Below are 23907 nucleotides of genomic sequence, written 5' to 3'. Positions count from 1 at the left end.
CATAGATTATCATATTAAACAAAGTAAGTCAGATTCAAGAGGGAGGGGGCCATATGTATCAGTCAGTTCAGTTCAGTCACTCAGTCGTGTCCGACTCTTTGTGACCCCATGGACTTCAGCACACCAGGCCCCCCCGTCCATCACTAACTCCCGTAGTTTATTCAAACTCATGTCCGTTGAGTTGGTGATGCCATCTAACCATCTCATCCTCTGCCATCCCCTTCTCATCCTGCCTTCAATCTTTCCTAGCATCAGGGTCTTTTCAAATGAGTAGATTCTTTGCAGCTGGTGGCCAAAGTATTGGAGTTTCAGCTTTAGCATCAGTCCTTCCAATGGATATTCAGGACTGATCTCCTTTAGGATGGACTGGTTGGATCTCCTTGCTGTCCAAGGGACTCTCAAGAGTCATCTCTGATACCACAGTTCAAAAGCATCAATTCTTCTGTGCTCATCTTTCTTTATAGTCCAACTCTCACATCCATACATGACCACTGGAAAAACCATGACCTCAACTAGACGGACCCTTGTTGGCAAAGTAATGTCTCTTCCTTTTAATATGCTGTCTAAGTTGGTCATAACTTTTCTTCCAAGGAGCAAGCGTCTTTTAATTTCATGGCTGCAGTCACCATCTGCAGTGATTTTGGAGCCCCCCAAAATAAAGCCTCTCACTGTTTTCACTGTCTCCCCATCTATTTGCCATGAAGTTGATGGAACCGGATGCCATAATCTTAGTTTTCTGAATGTTGAGTTTTAAGCCAACTTTTTCACTCTCCTCTTTCACTTTCATCAAGAGGCTCTTTAGTTCTTCTTCACTTTCTGCCATAAGGATGGTGTCATCTGCATATCTGAGGTTATTGATATTTCTCCCGGCAATCTTGATTCCAGCTTGTGCTTCTTCCAGCCCAGCATTTCTCATGATGCACTCTGCATATAAGTTAAATAAGCAGAGTGACAATATACAGCCTTCACGTACTCCTTTTCCTGTTTGGAACCAGTCTGTTGTTCCATGTCCAGTTCTAACTGTTGCTTCCTGACCTGCATACAGATTTCTCAAGAGGTAGGTCAGGTGGTCTGGTATTGCCATCTCTGGAAGTATTATCCAGAGTTTGCTGTTGTCCACACGGTCAAAGGCTTTGGTGTAGTCAATAAAGCAGAAGTAGATGTTCTTTGGGAACTCTATTGCTTTTATGATGATCCAGTGGATGTTGGCAATTTGATCTCTGGTTCCTCTGCCTTTTCTGAATCCAGCTTCAACATCTGGAAGTTCACGGTTCATGTACTGTTGAAGCCTGGCTTGGAGAATTTTGAGCATTACTTTACTAGTGTGTGAGATGAATACAATTGTGCAGTAGTTGGAGCATTCTTTGGCATTGCCTTTCTTTGGGATTGGAATGAAAACTGACCTTTTCCAGTCCTGTGGCCACTGCTGAGTTTTCCAAGTTTGCTGGCATATTGAATGCAGCACTTTCATACCATCATCTTTTAGGATTTGAAATAGCTCAAGTGGAATTCCATCGCCTCCACTAGCTTTGTTCATAGTGATGCTTCCTAAGGCCCACTTGACCTGGCATTCCAGGATGTCTGGCTCTAGATGAGTGACCACACCATCGTGATTATCCGGGTCATGAAGATCTTTTTTATATTGATCTTTTTTGTAGTTTTGTATAGACATATGTATACCTATGGCTAATTCATGTTGCTATATAGCAGAAACCAACACAATATTGTAAAGAAATTATCTTTCAATTAAAAACACATTAAAAAGTCAGAAAGACAAATACTATATGATATCACTTTGTGTGGAATCTAAAATTTGACACAAATGAACATAGGTATCAAACAGAAACATACTCAGACATAGAGAACAAACAGACTTGTGGTCTCCAAGGAGGAGGTTGCGTGGGGAGGGAAAACTGGGAGTTTGGAATTGGCAGATGCAAACTACTATACATTGGCTGGATAAACAACAAGTACCTACTATATAGTACAGGGAACTAAATTCAATATCCTGTGATAAACCATAACAGAAAATAATATAAAAAAGTATATGTATTTGTATAACTGAGTCCCTCCACTGTACAGTAGAAATTAACACACTGTAAATCAACCATGCTGAGTTGTGCTTATTCATGTCCAACTCTTTGTGACCCCATGGACTGCAGCCCATCAGGCTCCTCTGTCCATGGGGACTCTCTAGGCAAGAATACTATAGTGCGCTGCCATGTCCTCCTGAAGGGGATCTTCCCAACCCAGGGATTGAACCCAGGTCTCCCACATTGCATTGCAGGCAGATTCTTTACCCTCTGAGCCACCAGGGAAGCCCTGTATATCAACTATACTTTAATAAAATTAAAAGAAAGAACTATGGAATGAAAGAAGAGGAGGAAGGGAATAAGCTGGGAAACAACTGTCTATTTTGAAGAAGTAATTCTCAAACTTTAGTTAACTTTAGTTGACTGAAGTATTACTGGGAAATGGTTGGAGAACTAAGATGAATTTAAAACAGAGAAAAGGTAGGCTGCCACCTGTCATGTTCAGCATGCCTTTTCTCCTGGTCTTTCCACATCATGAAGATGCTGCAGGAAGCAGAGTTTGGAAATGATTTGAATGTGAGAGTTGACATTAGAAGATTTCCAAAAAAGACTCAGCATCCTACCTCTTCATTGCCCTTCCCACCTGTATTCCCCTCTTAATTTGTTATACTACCTTAAAGTCCCCTAATCAATAATTCCTTTGGTTCAGTAAGTTTCCCCTGTTGGAAGCTAAGCAAGTTACAGAGGTCAAAGAGCTTTCAGTCCTGCTGCTGGGACTTCAGATTTCCAGATAAGATGCTGGGCAGGAAGCACATGGGTTTATAGGAGGTGGGGGATGGGTAACACTGGAGGAAGACGATGGGGATGTCCCAAAGAAGGGAATGACAATCTTCTCCTTCCTTCCTACAACACTTTGTGGTTTCCTGTTCTTAGACTTTTTATAGCAAACCAGAATTTTGCTAAATTATTTACACTGCTATATGAGAAAATGGATTCTGGGATATAAATAGATCCTTGGATCACAGTCCATTTATAAGTGGACAACTTCCTAAAATGCACGATTGACTATTTAGCATGGAAGAGGCTACCTCTACAAAACTCATATTGAAAAATGTGGAAGTTCACACATTTAAAAATTGCTCAGAGTTTAAATGTTTATCTAAATGGGGTATCTTTGAGGAACTAGAAGGAATGTGAGGCAAAGTTTGTGACTCCCATGATTATAATTTGGTTGCTGCCATAGAGAGACCCCTAATATAGTGGTTCTTAACTCTGGAGTTACTCATACCTTGGGGAATCTGAGAATTGAATGCATTCTTTCCATGAAATGCATACACACACAGAATCTTATGTACATTTTCAGAGGATTCACAGAACTCCTTAGAGACTTCTAGTTGTTCTTGGACCCTAGGCTGACTTGTAACTCTATTGAATTCAGGGAAAATACTAGTCCATGTATTCCCATTTAGAATAGAAAAATTCTTATTTGGGAATAGGCTGAAGGGTAGGAGTGAAGCCTCTGTCCCACCGCTTGTAGGACCCAGTGCATTTAACATTTGAGAGAGGATTCAAGAGCTTGCACAAAATACAGAAAGATGTTTAAGGCACAGTCTTTTCTCTCAAAGAAAATTAGATGTGGTGGGACTAGAATGATAAGGGACAAAAGTAGTAGCACTGCTCAGTCTTGACCAGAAAAGTAGACTAGATCTGGATCACAGAGGATCTTGAATGCTAGGTTAAGAAACTGAAAATTAATTCTGAAAACCAGTATGTTTCAACCTACAGTCATTCTTATACAATCTTCATCTTTCTGCCATTATTTATATCTTCATATGACAATTAGATCTTTTTTCAAACTGATCCTCCTTTAAAACTTATATTTTTTAAGGCTTAATATCCATGGTTTTGTGTTTTATTATAATCATTTCTAATACATATGTAAATAAAAACATACCTTTTAAAATAATAAAATGAATTTGCATTCTACCTGAAATTATCGCAAAGGCAATTGGTAGTGTGTTTTCTTCATTTTGAACATTGAAGAGTGAGATAGGGGTTTCTGAGTAGATGGGAAGTCATAAGAGATGCTCTTTAAAAGGATTCATTCAGCAATTGAGTATTAGTTGGAATGGAGAGACTGGCGGCAGTGAGACTGAGCAGACACCAAAGATCTAAGAGAAAATGGTGAGACACGGGACCAGGGAGGAAAGGGAAAATAAAGAGTGGAAGCGAGATGAACAGTCTTTCTAGAGTTAGAACTCAAACCAACTGTCATGTAAATTATTTAGTAAGTCAACTCTTAAAGGAAATAAAATAATACAACAATGTGTTTATTTCTGTGCATTATTTATATTTTAATTATTGCATTATTTTATTTTTCTTAGTAAAAGAAAATACTTGCTATATTTCCCCACTGCCTTACTCTATTAGTATTTTTAAATGAATATGGTTGAAAGAGGCATTAAACTTCTATGGATTTTTGTTGATTATGAGAAAGAATCTGACCTGGATTGTAAGGTTGAAGCTCCAATGGCTATTTTCTGTATACTTCTGTAATCTTCCTCAATTTGTTTAATTTTTCTAGTTAACTGAAAAAAAAAGATGTAATTCCTGTCCCATTACTTTGCAGCTCTAATAACACAAGGAGTGCAACAGACCTTTGTCTATTATAAGGTATTATTATACATTATGCATCATTAGATGAAAGGTGTTCTTCTTCTCATTATTATTGGCTGTCTTAGAAACAAACCGTGTAAATGAAATTTCATTCAAATTTCTTTTTTATTTCAATGAATATGCTATGAGAAAATAGGAAAGTTGATCTTTAATTTGGGGTTTCCAGTTAGTCTGATTAAAATGTAATGCTGAAAAAGAATAATTTCATTGTGCCTTGATGAAGAAATTTCAAGTGATTTGGACACTGTGCTTACATTTTCCCTATAGGACTATAATGACTACTGTATAGGGGTAGAGGGCATTCCAGGAATATCAATAATGTATTCTTTTCTTTCCAGGACTCTAAAAATCTAATAAATATTTGCTCCAAATATTCAAGAAATGAAAGAGTAAATGGGCTCCTAATTTATTTTTTAAATGGATTAATTTATTTTAATTGGAGAATAATACCATATTGTGATGGTTTTTGCTATACATCAACATGAATCGGCCATAAATATACATAAAGTCATTTTAAACTTGGTCATACCTGATATTTAGAACATGGAATCAGCTGAAATACTGGGGAAAGAGCTGAGAACTTGCAGAAAGATGCTCTTGGTTCAAGTCTTGGGGTTACCTCTAATAAGCTACCTGATGTTGGGCTTGTACTTAAATCTTTGAGTCTTGGTTTCCCTAGGAAATACTAAAACTGACCTTGGCAAGGTTGACTGCAGTATCAAATAAGATGACAAGAAAATCATCTTTGTTAAAGTGTTATATAGACATCATCATTAGTGTTACAATAGAAGTATTTATTCAATGCTCACTATGTTCTTTGCATATATTACTTCATTTAACCCTTATAATTAACCCCATAACAGAAATACTATTATTATCTTAACTTTCTGGAAGAGAAAACTAACTAATCTAGAGACTAAATAACTTGCCTAATGCCATGTATTAAATGACAGATGTGGGATTTGAAGTCAGACACGTTGACTCCAAAGCCTTCATCATCCTTATTCCTAAGATAGGGACATTCTAACCACCTAAAGAGCTTCAGAACTTCCAAAAATTAATCAGTAACCCACTGTGTTTTGAGAACTAATAAGGAAACATTTTTAATGGAGTAATACTTCTACATCCTCTTTCCACCATATCATGTATGTGCTGTGCTTAGTCGCTCAGTTGTGTCCGGCCTTAAATTATGTTACGTGTGTGCATGCTAAGTCTCTTCAGTTGTCCAACTCTTTGCGACACTATGGACCGTAGCCCTCCAGGGTCCTCTCTCCATGGGATTCTCCAGGCAAGAATACTAGAGTGTATTGCCATGCCCTCCTCCAGGGTATCTTCCCAACCGAGGGACTGAATCCGCACCTTTTAATCTCCTGCATTGGCAGGTGGGTTCTTAACTACCAGCGCCACCTGAGAAGCCTAAATTATGTTATAGGGAGAGTTAAATGAACTTGAAAGAATCTAGGTACAATTCAGCATTGATCTCAAAAAGCATTTCTATTTCTTCCCATGTACTATGTTAGATAGAACTATTTTCTAACCTTGATACATGACTCTACGACTTTTAGCCATTTGGCTTAAAAACACCTTTTTCAGCTCTAAGAAATTTTTTTCCTTTGTGGCCATAGGAGATCTGCTGCCCTTGTTTGGCCATTGATGTCAAACAGGGAAGACACAGGCTCACTCCTTTTCTACCAAGGAGGACTTTACATATTATGTTTCCTCTTGTCTATACTCTCTGTCTGTGAAGATGAGCAGGAAGGGAGATGAACATGAAGATGGATGACAAGTGATTCAAGTTAAACTGTGCCCCAATGACAATTATAACCAGGACTAGAGAAAAAAAACAAGGATAAGAGTAGGTATCTAGGCCCCGCCCTCTCGGCGAAGGTGGCTGCCGAAGTGGGCGGGGAGGTCAGGTGACCAGGCCGGCGTCCCAAGATGGCGGCGGCAGTGGCGCCCGGGAACCCGCGGCACCGTCCGGGCTGCTAAGACGGGCCCCGCGCGGCTGGCGACGGACGGGCCGGGCCGAGGGCCAGCAAACGGGCGGCCGCCGCCTCTGCGTGCCCCGCGGCCGGGGCTAGGCCGTGCGGCGGCGGCGGCGCCGGGGGATGCTCGTGCTGGGCCAGGCCTCTCCCTTCTCAACTTAGGGCAGCGGCGGGCCCGCGACCCTGGCTCCCAGGCCATGGCGCTGAGGGAGCTCAAAGTGTGTCTGCTGGGGGATACAGGTGTGGGTAAATCAAGTATTGTGTGGCGGTTCGTGGAAGACAGTTTTGATCCGAACATCAACCCAACAATAGGGGCATCTTTTATGACCAAGACTGTCCAGTACCAAAATGAACTACATAAATTCCTCATCTGGGACACAGCTGGACAAGAACGATTTCGTGCCTTAGCGCCAATGTACTACCGAGGCTCGGCTGCAGCTATAATTGTTTACGACATCACGAAAGAAGAGACATTTTCAACATTAAAGAATTGGGTAAAAGAGCTTCGGCAGCACGGCCCACCCAATATTGTAGTTGCCATTGCAGGAAATAAGTGTGATCTTATCGATGTAAGAGAGGTCATGGAGAGAGATGCCAAGGACTACGCTGACACCATCCATGCAGTCTTTGTAGAGACAAGTGCGAAGAACGTGATAAACATAAATGAACTCTTTATAGAAATTAGTCGAAGAATTCCATCCACTGACGCTAGCCCGCCTTCTGGTGGAAAGGGCTTCAAACTCCGCAGACAGCCTTCGGAGCCAAAGCGGAGCTGCTGCTGACCGGACCTCGGCCCCCCGGGCTTCCCGATGAAGTAGGTGGTCCTGACAGGTCTGGGGGGGGCTAGGCCCCGCCTCCGGGGGTCGCCTGCCAGTCTTGGATCTTCTTCGGGCAACAAGGATTCACAGGAATTGACCGGTTTCGTCTCCCCTTTGGAGACTGCAGCAATAATTCGTCAGTCTGTGGACTTCCGTCCTGTAAAGAATCTCTGTGTACACAGGGACTGCATCGTTGGCTCCTGATCTTGCTGAAAAGGAATGTACAGTTGTGTGGATGGTAGGATGAGATCATTGAGTAGCTTTGTAGTCAAGATTCTATGTCACATTTGTAAAGGGAAAATTAGCACTTTCGTGGTTCTTGAGGGGGAAAAAATGACCTTGTGGAGACATTCCTTCCCTTGGTTTCCCATTGCCACTGTTAGAGGGAGTGGTAGCATTTAGAATGTGTGCCGTTACCACCATGGACGGATGGCAGTTATGATCGTCTGAAGCTGACGGGTTGTTTCTGGGGCTGATGGAGAGGCACCCACCCCTGCCGTCTCTGACGCACTTTCCATTGGGCGCAGCAGCCCAGGACCCTGTCGCACCTGCGTCCCCAGGCATGTCACTGGCACCTTTTTAGGTAACCTCTGACGATCGAAATGGTGGTGGTAGAGAGGCTGCCTGGAACATGTTGAATTGCAGATTCAGTTTAAACTGACTAGCCATGTTTTCCAAAAGAAGAGAGGAAGCCCAGAAAGTGGAGTAAATGCTGTCCGTTTTTTATTTAACCGAGCTGTCTTGGTGGGGGAAACAGTTATCTGCCGCTTGCTTAGCACATGTAAAGTTGTAGTCATATATTTATGAGACCACTGCTTACAGATTATAAATTATGTAAATACATTAATAAATTCTATGTTTCGTTTAACACTCCAAAAAAAAAAAAAAAGAGTAGGTATCTACATGTATACTCTAACTTGCATCTGTAGTGACTCATAGACAGAATTTGAATATAGGTATTTCTGTTTTGAGAGCTTGTTCCTCATAACAACCATACTGGGATACCTCCCATAGGTCCAGTAACTTAAGCAATTGGCCCCAAATAAAATCTACATCCATAACCAATCTATGAAACCTTAAGGATGCATGCCACTGTGTTAGTGAAGATTTTAGGGCAATTGTGGATACTGAATATGTATCTTTCTGCTTTAATGTATATTCATCTGAATTCACTCATTCACTCACTCACCCATTAAACAAAGATTTATGGGATCCAATAAGCACAGTTAGGGATAGTGAATGCAGGGGAAACAAAAAAACAGAGACTCTGCTCTTAACAGCTTATATGGGAAGGTGGAGATACATATATATACACCCCCTCCCAGGAGTGAGGTATCTTCTGGGGGGGTGTGTGTGTGTGTGCACATGTGCATGTACGTGCATATATGTGCATGTATTTGGCAACCGGCTATGGCTAAAGAGGGGGTTCTAGACTTGAATAAATTCAAGGAAGTAGGACATTAAAAAATGATTGCAAGAAAATTAGCTGGGTTAGTATGAGGGGTCTGTAAAAAAGTGGTGAAATATAAAACTGGCACTATAAGCAACACATTATACTCCATATTCAAAGGACTGATGAAACTGGTTCTATCCTTCAGCAAGAGTGTCTAGCAATACTATACAGTAGGGGTCAACAAATCATAATTTGAGGGTCAAATTTGGTCCCTGGTCTATTTTCCTATAGCCAGTAAGCTGAGAATGGTTCGTATATTTTAAAGGTTTGTTTAAAATCAAATAAACAAACAGAAAAATATGTGGCAGCACTGTTTGGGGCACACAAAACCTAACCTACTTAACATCTTCCTCTTTACAGAAGTTTGTAAATCCCTGCAGTGTATAAAATAGATTGATGGGGGGGATATTGGGTTAGAGGGAACCATGTTAATAGGGCATAGCAATAGGTTAAGAAAGGAAGAGTAAGGGAATGTTTGAAAACATGGACTCTGGAAATGAAGGAGTCTGGAGGAAGATAGGGCTCGATATGTGTGCGTTTGGGAGTTGTCTCAAAATAACTGAAGTCAGAATAATGAATGAAAGGGGAAAAGGCCAAGAACTGGTCTTTGATAAATATCTTTTTATAGTATGAGGAGGAAGAAGGGAACTAGCAATAGAAAGATAAATGAACTGTAAGAGAAATGGCAAGGAATCAGAAAAAGAATCTAAAGTCTAACATCACTGACTTCTCAGGAAAGTAATGGGAGAGGGAAGAGGAGTTGACAGCATCAAATGCTACAGAGAAGTTACTGAAAAGGACACAAACTTGATGACCTAATATCTTTGCTTCAATTTATTCCATTAGCACATTTTCTATGTCCTTGGCTTTTCCTTGCCTTAAGGTGCCCTACTCAAGTGAGAATATGATGCTACTGAGATGCTACACCTTCAGCTGCTGGGACATAATAGTGATCCTATTCCTTAAATTTAGCTTCTTAGGTTGTTTCTGTCCATCATCTTCCAAATAAAGGTAAATACCAGGTCCCCTCCAATTCTCCCCAAACTACCTCTTTTCTATATCTGTAGACATCCTTGAAAGATTCTTGACTAATGTTTTAAAAAATCAGTTTATTTTCAGTCCTATATATCCTGAATTGATGGACTGGATCAACATAATAGTCTAGTTGCAATATTTACTTCCATATTTTAGAATCATTATTTGGAAATAAGACCAAGCTCTAAGAAAGAAGGAAGTTCATATTGTCATACTATAAAGATTCTGAAATGCATTACAGAAGATCCTGAGAAGCAGTCAGATTAACATGTAAGAGGTTTGGAACAATGATTGTAGAGAACAAGAGAGGGTATCCACTGACTAGAGATGAATAAAGAGATTGCTCAGTATGACCGAAGACCTAACTGAATTAGAAACAATGACTCAGCTTTGGGAGTGATTGTTTGGACCCTCAACTAGGAACAGGACACAGAAAACTACACTTTAAAAATACTTTTATGTGGATGAAAGTATATTTCATGTGGATGATCTCAGGAATTTGGTATCAGACTAGTGAATTATGGAGAAGCTTGGCATTCAAGTTTGATATGAAGTGATGGTGGTAGGGGGTAGGATTTTTGTACTTGAAGTTGGGACTTGGATTTTAGAGCAGCAACAATTTTGAGTGGAGACATAATTTGTCAGGTGTGACTGGGAAGTGGTGGTATTACAGGGAAGAGCCAATTGTGACTCTAAGATGGGTCTGTTTCTTTTATTTCCGAACCTTTGCTTTACGTTGCTTTTGTTCCCTAAAAGGATACTGTCCAGACATAAAGATCTTGCCTTGGGGAACCCTGCATCTCTGCCTGAATGTTAAACCAAAATGCCTTTGTTCTGGATCCTGTCCACGAGTGGAAGGCTATAGGAAGGAAGAAACACATCCCCTCCCCATGGCTGGACATTTCAGGAGGTATTTGCTAGATTAATGGCCTTTTTACTTTACTTCCTCATCTCCCCTCATCTCTGCTCTATGAAAGAACCTGACATCCAGACCCTGATAATATGGCTATTTTGAGACATTAGTGTGCCATCTTCTCAGTCTGTTGCTTTCCAAATAAAGTTGTATTCCTTGCCTCAACACCTCATCTGTAGACTTACTGGCCTGTTGTGCTTCAGGCAAAGCAAGCTTAGACTTGGTAATAGTGGCAAAGTGAACAGCACTGGCCCCTAGGAGGTCCAGCAGCTGGGAAAGGAAGGTAGCAAATTAGAGGAGCCATCAGCGTGGAAATGAAAGATTGTAAACCAGGAGCCAGGCAGGTGCCATCCTCCACCATGACTTGTTTAGGGCCACACATACCATAGGGCTTACATTGCTGAGTCTAACAATACTCCATCACAACAAAGTGTCCTTGGCAAATGTACTGCCCAGGCTAAGGCTGGTGGGTTGGCAGTGAGGGTGTGAGGGAAGCTTCTGCAGAAGTTCAGAGGGCAGGTGGGAGCTCTAAGAGGCAGCAGCAGAGGAAGGGAGCTGGCACTGTCCTCTGGAACTAAAAGGCTCTGTGCTTTCTCCACATGTAATCAGCCTCAGAGTGTGCTATGCCACTGGGGCCCTCTTTTCCTGTCCTAATGTTCTTTATGATCACATCCCTTTGGAGAAGAAGGAAGTGGAGGACCATTGACCCCTTACATTTGACCCCAAATTAGTATATTGATGTGGACAGTTTTTATCACTTTTAATATTTTTTCCTAGATGAAGTGATGGGATTTAGCTCATGGGTTGGTTTCTAGAAGGATATATCTTCTCGGAAGATGATAGGATTTGAGGTGTTTTGACCCAAGTTGGGAAGTAAGCAGAGGAGAAGTGACTTTTTTTCAGGAACAGTATGAAGTGTGTAGAAATTACTCATACAAAGGGCCCAACAAGGCATATTTTCCATGAGGCCACATAGCCCAGAGGCCCGATATCACAAGCTAAATATGCATCTATAGTGCAGGTTTTTAGGACACTGTTAATAGGATGCTGGGATGAGAAAGATGTAAGAACAGCTCTAGAACCAAATCCTAAAGTTGAACTTGGAAATGAATTTAGACTGACTTCTGGATATGACATCCCACTTCATTCATAAAGGGAATCAAAAGAAATTTGAAGAGGAACCTTCCTATACTAGTTGGTGGGAATGTAAACTGGTGTAGCCACTATGGAGAACAGTAAGGAGGTTCCTTAAAAGACTAAACATAGAGCTACTATATGATTCAGCAATCCCACTCTTGGGCATATACCCAGAAAAGACAAAAATACTAATTCAAAAAGAAACATGCACCCTAGTGTTCACAGCAGCATTATTTACAATATTCATGACATGGAAACAACCTAAGTGTCCATTGATGGATGAATGGATAAAGATGTGGTACATATATACAGCAGAATATTACTCAGTCATAGAAAGAATGAAATAATGCCATTTGCAGCAATGTGAACGGACCTAGAGATGATTATACTCAGCAAAGTCAGTCAGAGAGAGAAAGACAAATACTGTGTGCTATCACTTACATGTGGAATCTAAAATATGATATAAAGGAACACATTTACAAAACAGAAATGGACTCACAAACATAGAAAACAAACTTATGGTTACCAAAGAGGAAAGGGGAGGAGGGATAACAGGGATTAACAGACACACACCACTATATATAAAATAAACAACAAGGACCTACTGTATAGCACAAGGAACTATATTCAATATCTTGTAGTAAATTATAATGGAAAAGAATCTGAAAATTCTTTATATATATATATGATATATATATATTATACATATATATAACTGAATCATTTTGTTGTACACCTGAAATACTAGAAATCAACTATACTTCAATTTTTAAAAAGTTGCAAGGAAACTCTGTACCGAATACCAGATGGATTAAATATCTAATCAGGGAATAAAAACACAAGGCAAGTCCCATAAAAACTCTAGACCATCTAAATAAGAAAAAAAGCAACTAGAAAGATGCTTGCTGTTGTGTGGTGAGAAGATACTTGGGTTCTGCAGGAGAGCCCTGGCATGGCTCTTCCTCGTTCTGCGCACATCCCTACATCTCTTCGGCCTCTGTTCCCTTCCCCACTTCTTTCAAAAGGAGAAAAATAATGCCGAGCTCCTCCCACCTCCTTTCTAAAGCATCCAGTATCCATACACACAGTCCTTCAAAAATGGAAATTAATTACATTTATGATTTTAAAAATCCTAATTTCTGCCCAGATGTGGATGGAGATCAGGACAACTTACGGCTTGTTGAGATCCCATGTCCTTAGTCTAGAGCTAGGGATACCTCATATTTCTTACAATGACTATGTTGCAATAAAATACAGTTGACATTTCAGCAGAGACCATGATTAAGCAACAAGGCAATTACCAAACAGAAAGAATCCCAGGGAACAGTCCTATAAAATACCCAGAAAAGTACATTCAGCCTCACTTGGTTTTATGACTTCCAACTAGTTCCTAGAATTTTGAGCCTGAACGCCTGTCTAGGAAACTTGGAGGACTGCTGAAATGTAGAGTTCTGGTAAGCTTTCACAGTCACTGACCTTGGCATTGTAAACTCGTTAATAGTCAGGGGAAAATCTCTTCTGCGGCATGCAGAAGCTCAGAGTTTCATGCCCCTCTTAGAAGCGGAGGAAACACACGGGCTAATAGTTTGTGAGCTAACTGCCTCCAAGACAGGAGGAAGGGAGGATGGCAGTGGCACTTTCAGGATTGATAGAGGCTCTCCTGGGACGCTGGCAGTCATGATTCTGAACCTGATCTCCACGCGGGCTTCTCTATATGGGGCAGCCAGACTACTTAGGTCAGGTACTCAAGAATTAGAGGTACTGTCCCATTCTCCTCACCTCACTCCTTTCATGCTAAACCTAGAAGCTGCTGAAAGGCTTTTCACAAGGGCTTTGTGATGTTTTCTGGAGTTTGCTCTTATTTATTTGAGGCAGGTATTGTTTTCTAAGTATTTAGTTCTTTAAACTCAGAAATCACCTCCTTCCCTCCTTCCTGGCAGCCTCAGTGAACACCAGTGTGTACCAGCTACTGTGAACAAGACAGTTCCAGCCCAGGTCTGGGGAGCCTGTAGTCTAGTGGGGAACTGGAGGCAGGCAGCTCACTCCAGTTCCTCTCCACATGCCCTGCCTCACTGCTGTTCCTTCTAGGGTCTAGCCCCGGTGCCCCTCTGGAGGAGCAGTGCACCCTCAAGTCCGCAGGGAAAATCATTCTAGGGTGCTCAGCAGACTTGAGATTGTCCCAGCCTGCGTGAGGCCACAGCTCAGGGGGAACTGCTCCTCTACCTCCTCATCAGCACGTAGGCTCCCATGGCCTTTGAGAATAATCTCTTCTCCCTGAGGCCCACCACGAATAGACCTAGAGTGGATGATGCACTACTTTTGCTTCAAAGAGACAATTTCTGAATAAAAATACTTACCACAGAGATGAAATACCACTGGTTTTCAGTCTAGTTCCTCATTTACTCATCAGGTGACTTGGAGTTTCCTCATCTAGAAGATGAGGGTAACAACTGTACCTCTCACATCAGGACAGTTGCTAAGATCACATGAGTTAATATGTGGAAAGATCTGGCACTCTGCCTGGCACATAGCAAGGGCTCCTTCAGTGTTAGCACCTGCTATTTCTGCTCACCCTAACTGAAGGTCTCTGTGATGGCACATTTCTAAGACATTTTCCTCAGATGTGAGAAATGCTTCTTCAGTAGCTATGAAGGGCACTTTGGAAATTATAGAAATTTCCAAACTTCCTTGAGTACATTTCTTCATTTTCTACCTGTACAGATCAACAGATTAGCCTGTACCCTGAGCCACTAAGATCAATGATACTAAGATACTACTCACAAGTCAAGTGAAACCCTAAACCTAAGAGGATCAGCGGAAGCATTCTCTGGGAGGAAACCTATGTTCTCTCTTCACCTCATTGCATTGAGGCAATCAGAACATTTGGGCGAGCTTCAGTAGCAAATGATGCTAGAACCCTGCTGCCCACACTTCATTAAATCCAGGCAGAAAACACAATGTCTCAGCTATTGAGGGGAGGAAGCTATAGGAGCCAGTGGAGCCTGAGGATGGTTGTGAGCTTGGCTGGAAAGGAGAAACAGTTGATGTGTGATTCAAGAAAATGGTTAAACAGAGAGCGAGGATATGGGGAGGTCTCTGCCGCCCACAGACACAATGTTACCTACCAGTTCTTTCTTCTTCATGCACTCCATGAGGATGATGAAGAGGTGCTGAGCTTGGGTTCGAGTGTATGTGAAAGTCTTCTGGATGGTTACCAATAGCTGGTCCCTCAAAGATTCATTTATAAGTCTGTAGTGAAAAAAAAAATGTTGAAAATGAGTTAACTCAGATCCTATCTAGTACATATTTTTGACAAGTATAGAATACAAGAGAACGTTTATTTTAGATAGGAGCTTTTTCTTCCCATATTTTTTTTCACAGCAGTCATTTTGTGATAATTTTTTTTAGAAAGTACATTTAAAAATAAATCCATTTTAAAAGTTCAGTACTTAAATGAGTAAAGTAAGAAGATGGATTTAGTTATTTTTATGGTTCTCTCTTTTTTACTTTTATATGGCATATATCTAATGCCCTCTTGCTCAAGTGCTGTTCTCAGAAAATATCTTCAACTAATCCTTTGCATCTTGGTAAAGTTACTATATTACTTATTTGAAGGAGATTTAAATTTCAACTTCATGTCCAGCTGTGGAATTTGAGTATCAATGAATGAGGAGAAATAGAACTAAAGTTTCCTCTAAAATCATTCCATGGAGATAGTAGCTGATCTGGTTCACAATTCAGGTCCTTTTACTGTGCTGTTTGCCAACAAAAGCCTGAACCATAAAGAGGTATCATATTGACTACTTTATTAAAAGATAGTTTTTGTATTATAGAAGAGTGAATTAAAGCAAGGAAGTTGCATCATATCAGTCAAAGCTCAATTATCTCTTGAATATGGAACAATCACAACTAATTTTAACTCCTTTATCAATAGACTGGTGAGAACGGGATACCTCCACTAGCCATCAAATAGCTGGAATGAAAATTCCCTTTATATTGATAGATACTATTCCAAATCTGGAAGATAAAACTGCTCCTAAGGACTAGGGACAAAATTACAATTTGGCTATCTTTTACAATTGACAAACCACCTTCACACATGAAGTACCAACAACTCCTAGATAAAATAGTATACTATGCTTATTATCTCACTTGGTACCTACAAAAAACTTGATAGGCAAGTGATTTGTCCAATTCAAAAGGGAAGAATATTGTAGCCAGAAAGAGCCAGATACTTAAGACCATTAAAAAAACAAGTGGCAAAACCAGAACCAGAACCCAGTTCTTCCGATTCCTTGTCTAGTGCCCCTTCTACTCCACCATGCTGCCTCACCTGACACCGAGTGCAATACAAGTGTACTTGCATGCCTCTTGGTGTACACCTCTCTTCATCACGGTGGCTACTTATGCAGGAAATCATGATTTCACTGACCTGCTGTGCCCCAGGATTGAAGATTCACTTAGACTCACTAGACTGGATACTATGGTGGCCCTACTTTGAGGTGAGTGCATTCCCAATGACAGATTTATACCAAGGACCCTGGAATGTCACTCAGCTCAATGGAGGATTGTGTTACCCCTTTTGCCCCACAGGAAGATTTATATCATGAACATACACATTTAGAAAACGAGAATGACCTAGATAGAGTTGAAAAATGATACCAAATCCTCACAAGAGTACCAAATTATTCCATAGGACTCCATAGCCTTAGGTGTAGACCAGTTTAAAGCCATTCATTCATTCATTCGTTCATATTCACTTGACAATTGCTTAGTGGTATCTGTTTAGTGCCAGACACTGTGATGAATGCTAAGGCTACAGAGATTAATGAGATGTACACATTCACAACCTTCAATGAGCTTACACACTAGTGGAGTAGAAAGACATAAGCTAGGAATTCAACTATGACTGACAGTGGTAAAGAAGTGGAGAAGCCTGTGACTGCTACTGCTGCTGCTAAGTCACTTCAGCCGTGTCCGACTCTGTGCGACCCCATAGACGGCAGCCCACCAGGCTTCCCTGGGATTCTCCAGGCCAGAACACTGGAGTGGGTTGCCATGTCCTTCTCCAATGCATGAAAGTGAAAAGTGAAAGTGAAGTTGCTCAGTCGTGGCTGGCTCTTCATGACCCCATGGACTGCAGCCAACCAGGCTCCTCTGTCCATGGGATTTTCCAGGCAAGAGTGCTGGAGTGGGGTGCCATTGCCTTCTGCAGAAGCTTGTGACAGTTGAATACAATCCACCTAAGGGATTCAGGGCAGATTCCTCTGAGGAAGTACTGTTTTATCTGACACTTGAAGAATGAAGAGGTGTTTGCATGGTTGGGGGGATGTAGGGCTGGGTAAGAGAATATTTGCTAGACCAGACAGCATGAATAGGCCTAGTTTGGAAAAATAAAAGAAGGCCAGTATGGCTAGAGCACAGAGAACATAAGAAAGCATGGAACAAGATCAGGCTGCAGCAGGGGTGAGCAAGGGCAAGACCAAGAGGAATTTTCAAGACTGTGTTAGAGATTTTGGATTTTATTTCCACAGCAATGAGAAACCATTGACGAATTGAAGTTGAAGAATAACATGGTTACATCTGTGTTGCCAACTGATTTTCTGGAAGAGTGAAGACATGAGATATGCCCGGGCATATGTCTATTTGACAGGTAACCTGTGTGGGTGAGTCTAGAGATTTTCGCAATATCAAGTGTACATAAATGTTATACATGATTAGCAACAGAAGAGACTCTTTTGATTAGCCACTTGATAGATCCAATCATTCATCTGCAGGTGTTTAATTCTGACAACTCAAAATTTGTTTTCTATTGCTAACCGTTTGTAATGAAATCCCAGTTCCCTGAGCTCATTAACTTTTGAGGGATCTGTCTGTCACTGGTATGTAGTTTGTCACTTTGTAAAAACTGAGAAATGATGTGCAACTTAGCTGACTGTGGACTTCAGTGGTTAGGAGAGCTAAAGACACTAAGCATCTTATACTATAGTCCAATTTCACAACTGACTAAAATTGTGGCTTTGATTAAACCATTTAGCAACAGAACCCATGGAATTCTACTTCTAGAAGTACAAGAATTCACCAGGTTGGTGTTTTCCAAAGCGTAGGATAATTGTCACTGTTGGAGCAGAGGTGGATTTAGGTGAAACAAAGGTGATATGATCTTTTCAAAGCAATAAGTTATACTTAGTAAACATTAAATAACTGCTGTTCTTGGTTAACTTCTTTTTCTATCCTCTGACTCCATCAAGGGAAAATTTCATTTCTGATGCTTCTTTGCCTATAACAGCTCACAAACACTTGCAAATCCCCCCTTTGGGCAGAGAAACAACAGGTTTTAGATCACACATTCTTTGCCGAGAGTTTAATAACACTGTATTTAAAAAGATACTGTATAACAGCTTGACGTGTTCATAGTGCATGGTTTATGACTCACAATGAGTTTCACTGAGATAATCTCATTTATTTTTTAAATTTTATTCTTTTTCCATTTATTTTTATTAGTTGGAGGCTAATTACTTTACAATATTGTAGTGGTTTTTGTCATACATTGACATGAATCAGCCATGGTGGGATAATCTCATTTAATCTTCATAGCAGTATGTGAGAAAGGAAGGTATCAATTCCAGTTTCCAGAGAAGACTGCGGTCCTAAAAGGTTAGATGACACGCACAAAGTCACAAAGATTGATGATTGCTGTGCTTTAGTTGGGTCTATTGAATCCAGCCTTCCTTCCATGGTATTGCTTTTCCCCACTGATATCTATAAATGTCTTTCACTTTCCTAATCATCTGCACTGGAGGTAGAAATTTGAGTGTATTTGTTGTAGGAAATTGCTTTTCTTTGGTTTGACATAGAGAATATCTGAAGGCAATCAGACAAGCTTGGAGAAGACAAGGGGAAACTGGTAAATGTGGACCATGGCAAAGTGCATTTAGTATACCTTGAAGATGACATTTGCTTCTAATTGTCCACAAATATTTTTTATGCTGACATAGATGTCTTCCATTTGGCACACACTCTTACTCTGTCTCTCCACCGCACCCTTCTTATTTTGTGACTACCTCCTTATGATATTGGGAGGCCTACTTTATTGAAATTATTACTTTCTTAGCTCTTTGCAATCTTTTTTCCTGCACAACATTGGAATAATTTAAAAATCTTGACTACTATATTTAATCATGAGCAAAAATAGAAATAGCCCATTTTAGATTTCTTTTTATGGCACTCGAATGGTGATTGAAATTTTTTTTTACTCCAAAACATGGTCAATTATTATATAAAATTTTAGTTCTAGAACTGGGTCTTTGACAAAATCTTGACTATTTATGGAAACTGTTGATTTGTGGCTCCATATGTGCCAGTGCTATTTTTGGTAAACCTCAAATTAGAAGGTTTTCTGATTTAGGAAGTGTAGTCATTGAAGTGAGGAAAATCTCTACACTCTGGCATTTGTGTCTCCATTTAAATGCTGTATTTGTGATCTGCAGCTTTTCAGATGAGTCACAGGGTTATTTGAAATAGGTCAGTGTTTATTCAAAGCTCGAAGTAACCAACAAAACTTCCCACAGTTTGTTATTAGTATTCTGTTCAAATGCTGGCAATTTAACCTACATGGACATATTTTTCTCAGAATGAATTTAATTACCTGCAATATCAGAGTTTTGTTCCTAGATTTAAAAATTGGGAAATGCATTTAGAATTCAATGGGACTCGATAACTAGGCTTAGGCTAATGGCTTTCAGGGAGAGAAGACCTTATGCCCCCACAGACACTCTATTAACTTATTCAGATACAATATGAGAAAATTTTACTTCTATAAAGAATGATTGTTAATAATATCACAATTTGATACTTACAAAATATAATTTCTCATGGAATCTCTAATGTTCTAAAAAAAAAAGAAATTTTATCATTTGCTTAAAGTGAAAGTGAATCACTAAATTCAACATTAAGAGCACAAAAAGTTTACATCTTGTCTAAGGTCACGAGACGAGTATTTTTCTTTCTTCTCTTCCCTTTTTTACTTCTTTACCAAAAATTATCATTCCCAAATGGATGGGGTCACAGGTAACAGCATGATTCTTCTCAAAGGACAGGACAGCATCATGAATAAAAGCATCACTGTCACCAGGGGCAGGTTGCCTGGAGTTCAACTGTCACTTGCTAGCTGCGTGATCTTGTGTAAATTACTTAGCATTTCCATGTCATATTTTTTGTATTTGTAAAATAGGGATTATAATAGTACTTATCTCATAGACTTATGAATATTAAATGGATTAATCTTTGCAAAATGCTTATAAAAGTGCCTGATACACAGCAAGTCTTATGTAAGCATTTGCTATTATTAAAGCACAGTCCTACAGGGACTTCCTTGGAGGTCCAGTGGTTAGGATTCCATGCTTCCACTGCAGGGGGCCCAGGTTCAATCCCTAGGTGAGGAACTAAGATCCTGAATGCCACATAGCATGGCCAAAAAAAAAAAAAAAAAGACAAACAAGCACAATTCTACGGTGCTCCTTGAGAGAGTCACTGATCAGTTCCTCTTGTCAAGAAGCACAGCCAGGGGCTGGGGGCTCTGTGTGTTATACATAGCTCTCTCCTGGGGTCAACAGGGCTCCGCATACCTTTGGGGAGGTCAGAGATCACCATTCTTTCTTACATTTGCGGTGGAGATACTTAGATTTGGAGGCTTAATTATAATGAAAGCTTGCAAACACCCCAGGCAGACATCTAAACATCCATTCAACTCACTCAAAAAACAATATTGGTGCTTACTATGTGAAAGGCACTAAGGCTAGGGGTAGAGAAATGAATACTATTTAGTCCTAGCTACAAGTAACTCACATATTCTGGTCATTTATTAACAGGTAACACACTCCAAATTTAGGAATGTAAAACAGCATTTATTTATTGTGATGATAATTCAAGAATTCAGGCAGAGCACAGCAGAGGTGACTGATTTTACACAAACGGTACAGACAAATCACTAATTGGTTTCTTCTCTATCCTCCTCTACTACATTCCTTAGTGTTGATCTAATGGTTCTCTTACGAGGCGAATATGATTCTGTGACATCCTTCTTAAAACCCTGAAATAGTTTCCCATCATTAGTAATATAACATCTCAACCTACACATGGCATTTAAGACTTATCATGGTTTCTCTCCAGGCTAGGCTCATCCCCTGCCACTCTCTCACACATATTCTATGAAACCCTGTTATCATTCGAACACACCAGACTCTTGCATGCTTCTACGTCCTTCAACTTCCTGCTTGAAATACTCTCTACATCTGATCCCATCACTCAAATTCATCATTTGTAATTCAGCTCCCAGTCCCCCTCCTGTGTGAAAATCTCTGATTACCACTCTACTGATGTTCTCATAGCACTGGATACTTATTAATTACTATAGTTATTGGACTGTGTGGAAACTATTTATTTACATGTATGTGGATTATGCACTCCTTGAAGGAATGAATGCATCTTAACAGTGCCTGTTTCTAAGCTCTAGCAGAGTACACAGTTCAATACTGGTTCCAGAAGAATGTTTGTGGATTGACTGATGAGGGAATGAGTAGCTGCCTGTTTTGTGGCAGTTGACCAGGTGGTCCTCCCCACTCCCCTGGGCTCTTTGTGTTGGTATAAACTTCAAATCTGTTTGGGAGAATGGAAGAAGTGGCATAGGGTTTTCTTCCCCCAACAATCTGATTTTCCTCATTCTTTTTTTTTTTTTTTAATCAGATTCTTCTTTGAGAAATATTCTAGGCCTCTGTGAGTTTTCTTTAATCTCACATGGTATTTAGGAAAAAACTGGCCACCAAACTCTAAAGCCTATATTTGGTTCTAATTCTGAAGGCTGTTTTCCCCCTTCGAGTAGCTTTGTTGCTCTTGTCAGGAGTGCTTATTCACTGTGTTTCCCTTATAATGCTTAGAGCAATGTCTTGCCCACAAGAGTGCTCAATAACTGTTTGAAGACTTTAAGGCTTTTGGTGATATCAAGATAATTTCCTTCACATAGACTCTTGGTGTTTTTAAATTCCATCTGTAAGTAATTATATGACATAAAAATCAACTCACTGGGGAAACAATAGAGGCTGCGTGTGCAGAGCAAGTGTCCACAGGCTCCCCACCTCTCCTACAAACGCTCAGTCCCGGGATCCCCGCCAACTTGCCTACCCTCCATGGCCGACAGGGAAGCAGCCTTTGATGACATAGTAGAAGAATGTGTGATCAACGAAGAATACAAAATATGGAAAAAGAACACCCCTTTTCTTTACCATTTGGTGATGACCCATGCTCTAGAGTGGCCTAGCCTAACTGCACAGTGGCTTGCAGATGTAACCAGACCAGAAGGGAAAGAATTCAGTATTCATCGACTTGTCCTGGGGACACACATGTCAGATGAACAGAACCACCTTGTGATAGCCAGCGTGCAGCTCCCTAATGATGATGCACAGTTTGATGCTTCACACTACAACAGTGATAATGGAGAATTTGGAGGTTTTGGCTTGGTTAGTGGAAAAACTGAAATAGAAATCAAGATCAACCATGAAGGAGAGGTAAACAGGGCATGCTATATGACCCAGAACCCTTGCATCATTGCAACAAAGACTCTATCCAGTGATGTTCTTGTTTTTGACTATACAAAATATCCTTCTAAACCAGACCCTTCTGGAGAGTACAACCCAGACTTGCACTTCTGTGGACATCAGAAGGAAGGCTATGGGCTTTCTTGGAACCCAAATCTCAGTGGGCACTTACTGAGTGCTTCAGATGACCACACCATCTTCCTGTGAGACATAAGTGCTGTTCCAAAGGAAGGGAAAGTTGTGGACGTGAGGACCATCTTTACAGAGCACACAGCAGTAGTAGAGGGTATCTCCTGGCATCTGCTCCATGAGTCCCTCTTTGGGTCAGTTGCTGATGATCAGAAACTCATGATCAGGGGTACTCCTTCAAACAATATGTCCAAACCAAGCCACTCAGTTGATGCTCACATTGCTGAAGTGAACTGCCTTTCTTTCAGTCCTTATAGTGAGTTCATTCTTGCCACAGATCAGCTCCACAGATCAGCTGACAAAACTGTGGCCCTGTGGGATCTGAGAAATCTGAAACTTAAGTTGCATTCCTTTGAATCACATAAGGATGAAATATTCCAGGTTCAGTGGTTGCCTCACAATGAGACTATTTTGGCTTCCAATGATATTGATCATAGACTGAATGTCTGCGATTTAAGTAAAATTGGAGAGGAACAATCCCTAGAGGATGGGCCGCCAGAGTCATTGTTTATTCACGGTGGTCACACTGCCAAGATAGCTGATTTCTTCTGGAATCCCAAAGAACCTTGGGTGATTTGTTGTCTATCAGAAGATAATATCATGCAAGTGTGGCAAATGGCAGAGAATATTTATAATGATGAAGACCCTGAAGGAAGTGTGAATCCAGAAGGACAAGGATTTAGATCATGTCTGCACTTCTGATCTCTAGACTCCGCTTTTCTTCCTTTCAACTCTGAGATTGATTTAACACTGGTTTTGAGACAGAGACTTTGTTTGGTTATCCCTCTATAATAAGTTCTATCAACAATGTCATTAGTCCAAATAGAAGGTGTTTTCTAAATATTAACTGGGGGCTTCTTGATTCAGCAGAGCCACAGACTTATATTTAAATTTTCTTTAGGAATTTTCTAGTAACAGAGGTCTAAAAGTAGCCACAAAAAGGGGAATATTGTGTGTGGTTATTTTTCTTCTTATGCTATATCCCTAAGTTTTTCAAACTCATTTAACTAAAGGCTAGAGTGAGTAAGAAATAGAGCCAAGTGAGGTAGGTGTCTGAGCCATGAAGTATAAATACT

At 40.4% G+C, this 23907-nt stretch overlaps 3 protein-coding genes across 15 annotated transcripts in view; 2 read left to right on the top strand and 1 right to left on the bottom strand.

The window, feature by feature from the left end:
* Positions 1–23907, bottom strand: part of TRPM3 (transient receptor potential cation channel subfamily M member 3) — a 936946-nt gene that overhangs the window by 178876 nt on the left and 734163 nt on the right. For all 13 annotated transcript variants that reach the window (XR_006272993.1, XR_006272994.1, XM_043487226.1 and 10 more), the window contains one exon: positions 15176–15299. Coding sequence is in view for 11 of the 13 variants with exons in the window: in XM_043487226.1 (XP_043343161.1) it covers positions 15176–15299 (124 nt within the window). In the remaining 2 variants the exon portion in view is untranslated. The remainder of the gene's footprint in view (positions 1–15175; positions 15300–23907) is intronic.
* On the top strand, positions 6639–7521 carry LOC122453279 (ras-related protein Rab-22A-like). Its single transcript, XM_043487239.1, has one exon. It carries the CDS (start codon positions 6892–6894, stop codon positions 7474–7476), a length of 585 nt encoding a protein of 194 aa, XP_043343174.1. The 5' UTR covers positions 6639–6891; the 3' UTR covers positions 7477–7521.
* On the top strand, positions 22146–23595 carry LOC122453278 (histone-binding protein RBBP4-like). The gene is given in 1 exon segment (XM_043487238.1): positions 22146–23595. A coding segment is annotated over 1 exon segment (1299 nt). The 5' UTR covers positions 22146–22234; the 3' UTR covers positions 23534–23595.

The sequence above is a fragment of the Cervus canadensis genome, chromosome 14 (genome assembly GCF_019320065.1).
Source record: "Cervus canadensis isolate Bull #8, Minnesota chromosome 14, ASM1932006v1, whole genome shotgun sequence".
Lineage (NCBI taxonomy): Eukaryota > Metazoa > Chordata > Mammalia > Artiodactyla > Cervidae > Cervus > Cervus canadensis.
The sequence above is the reverse complement of the archived record's forward strand: the minus strand, read 5'-3'. Positions and strand labels throughout refer to the sequence as shown.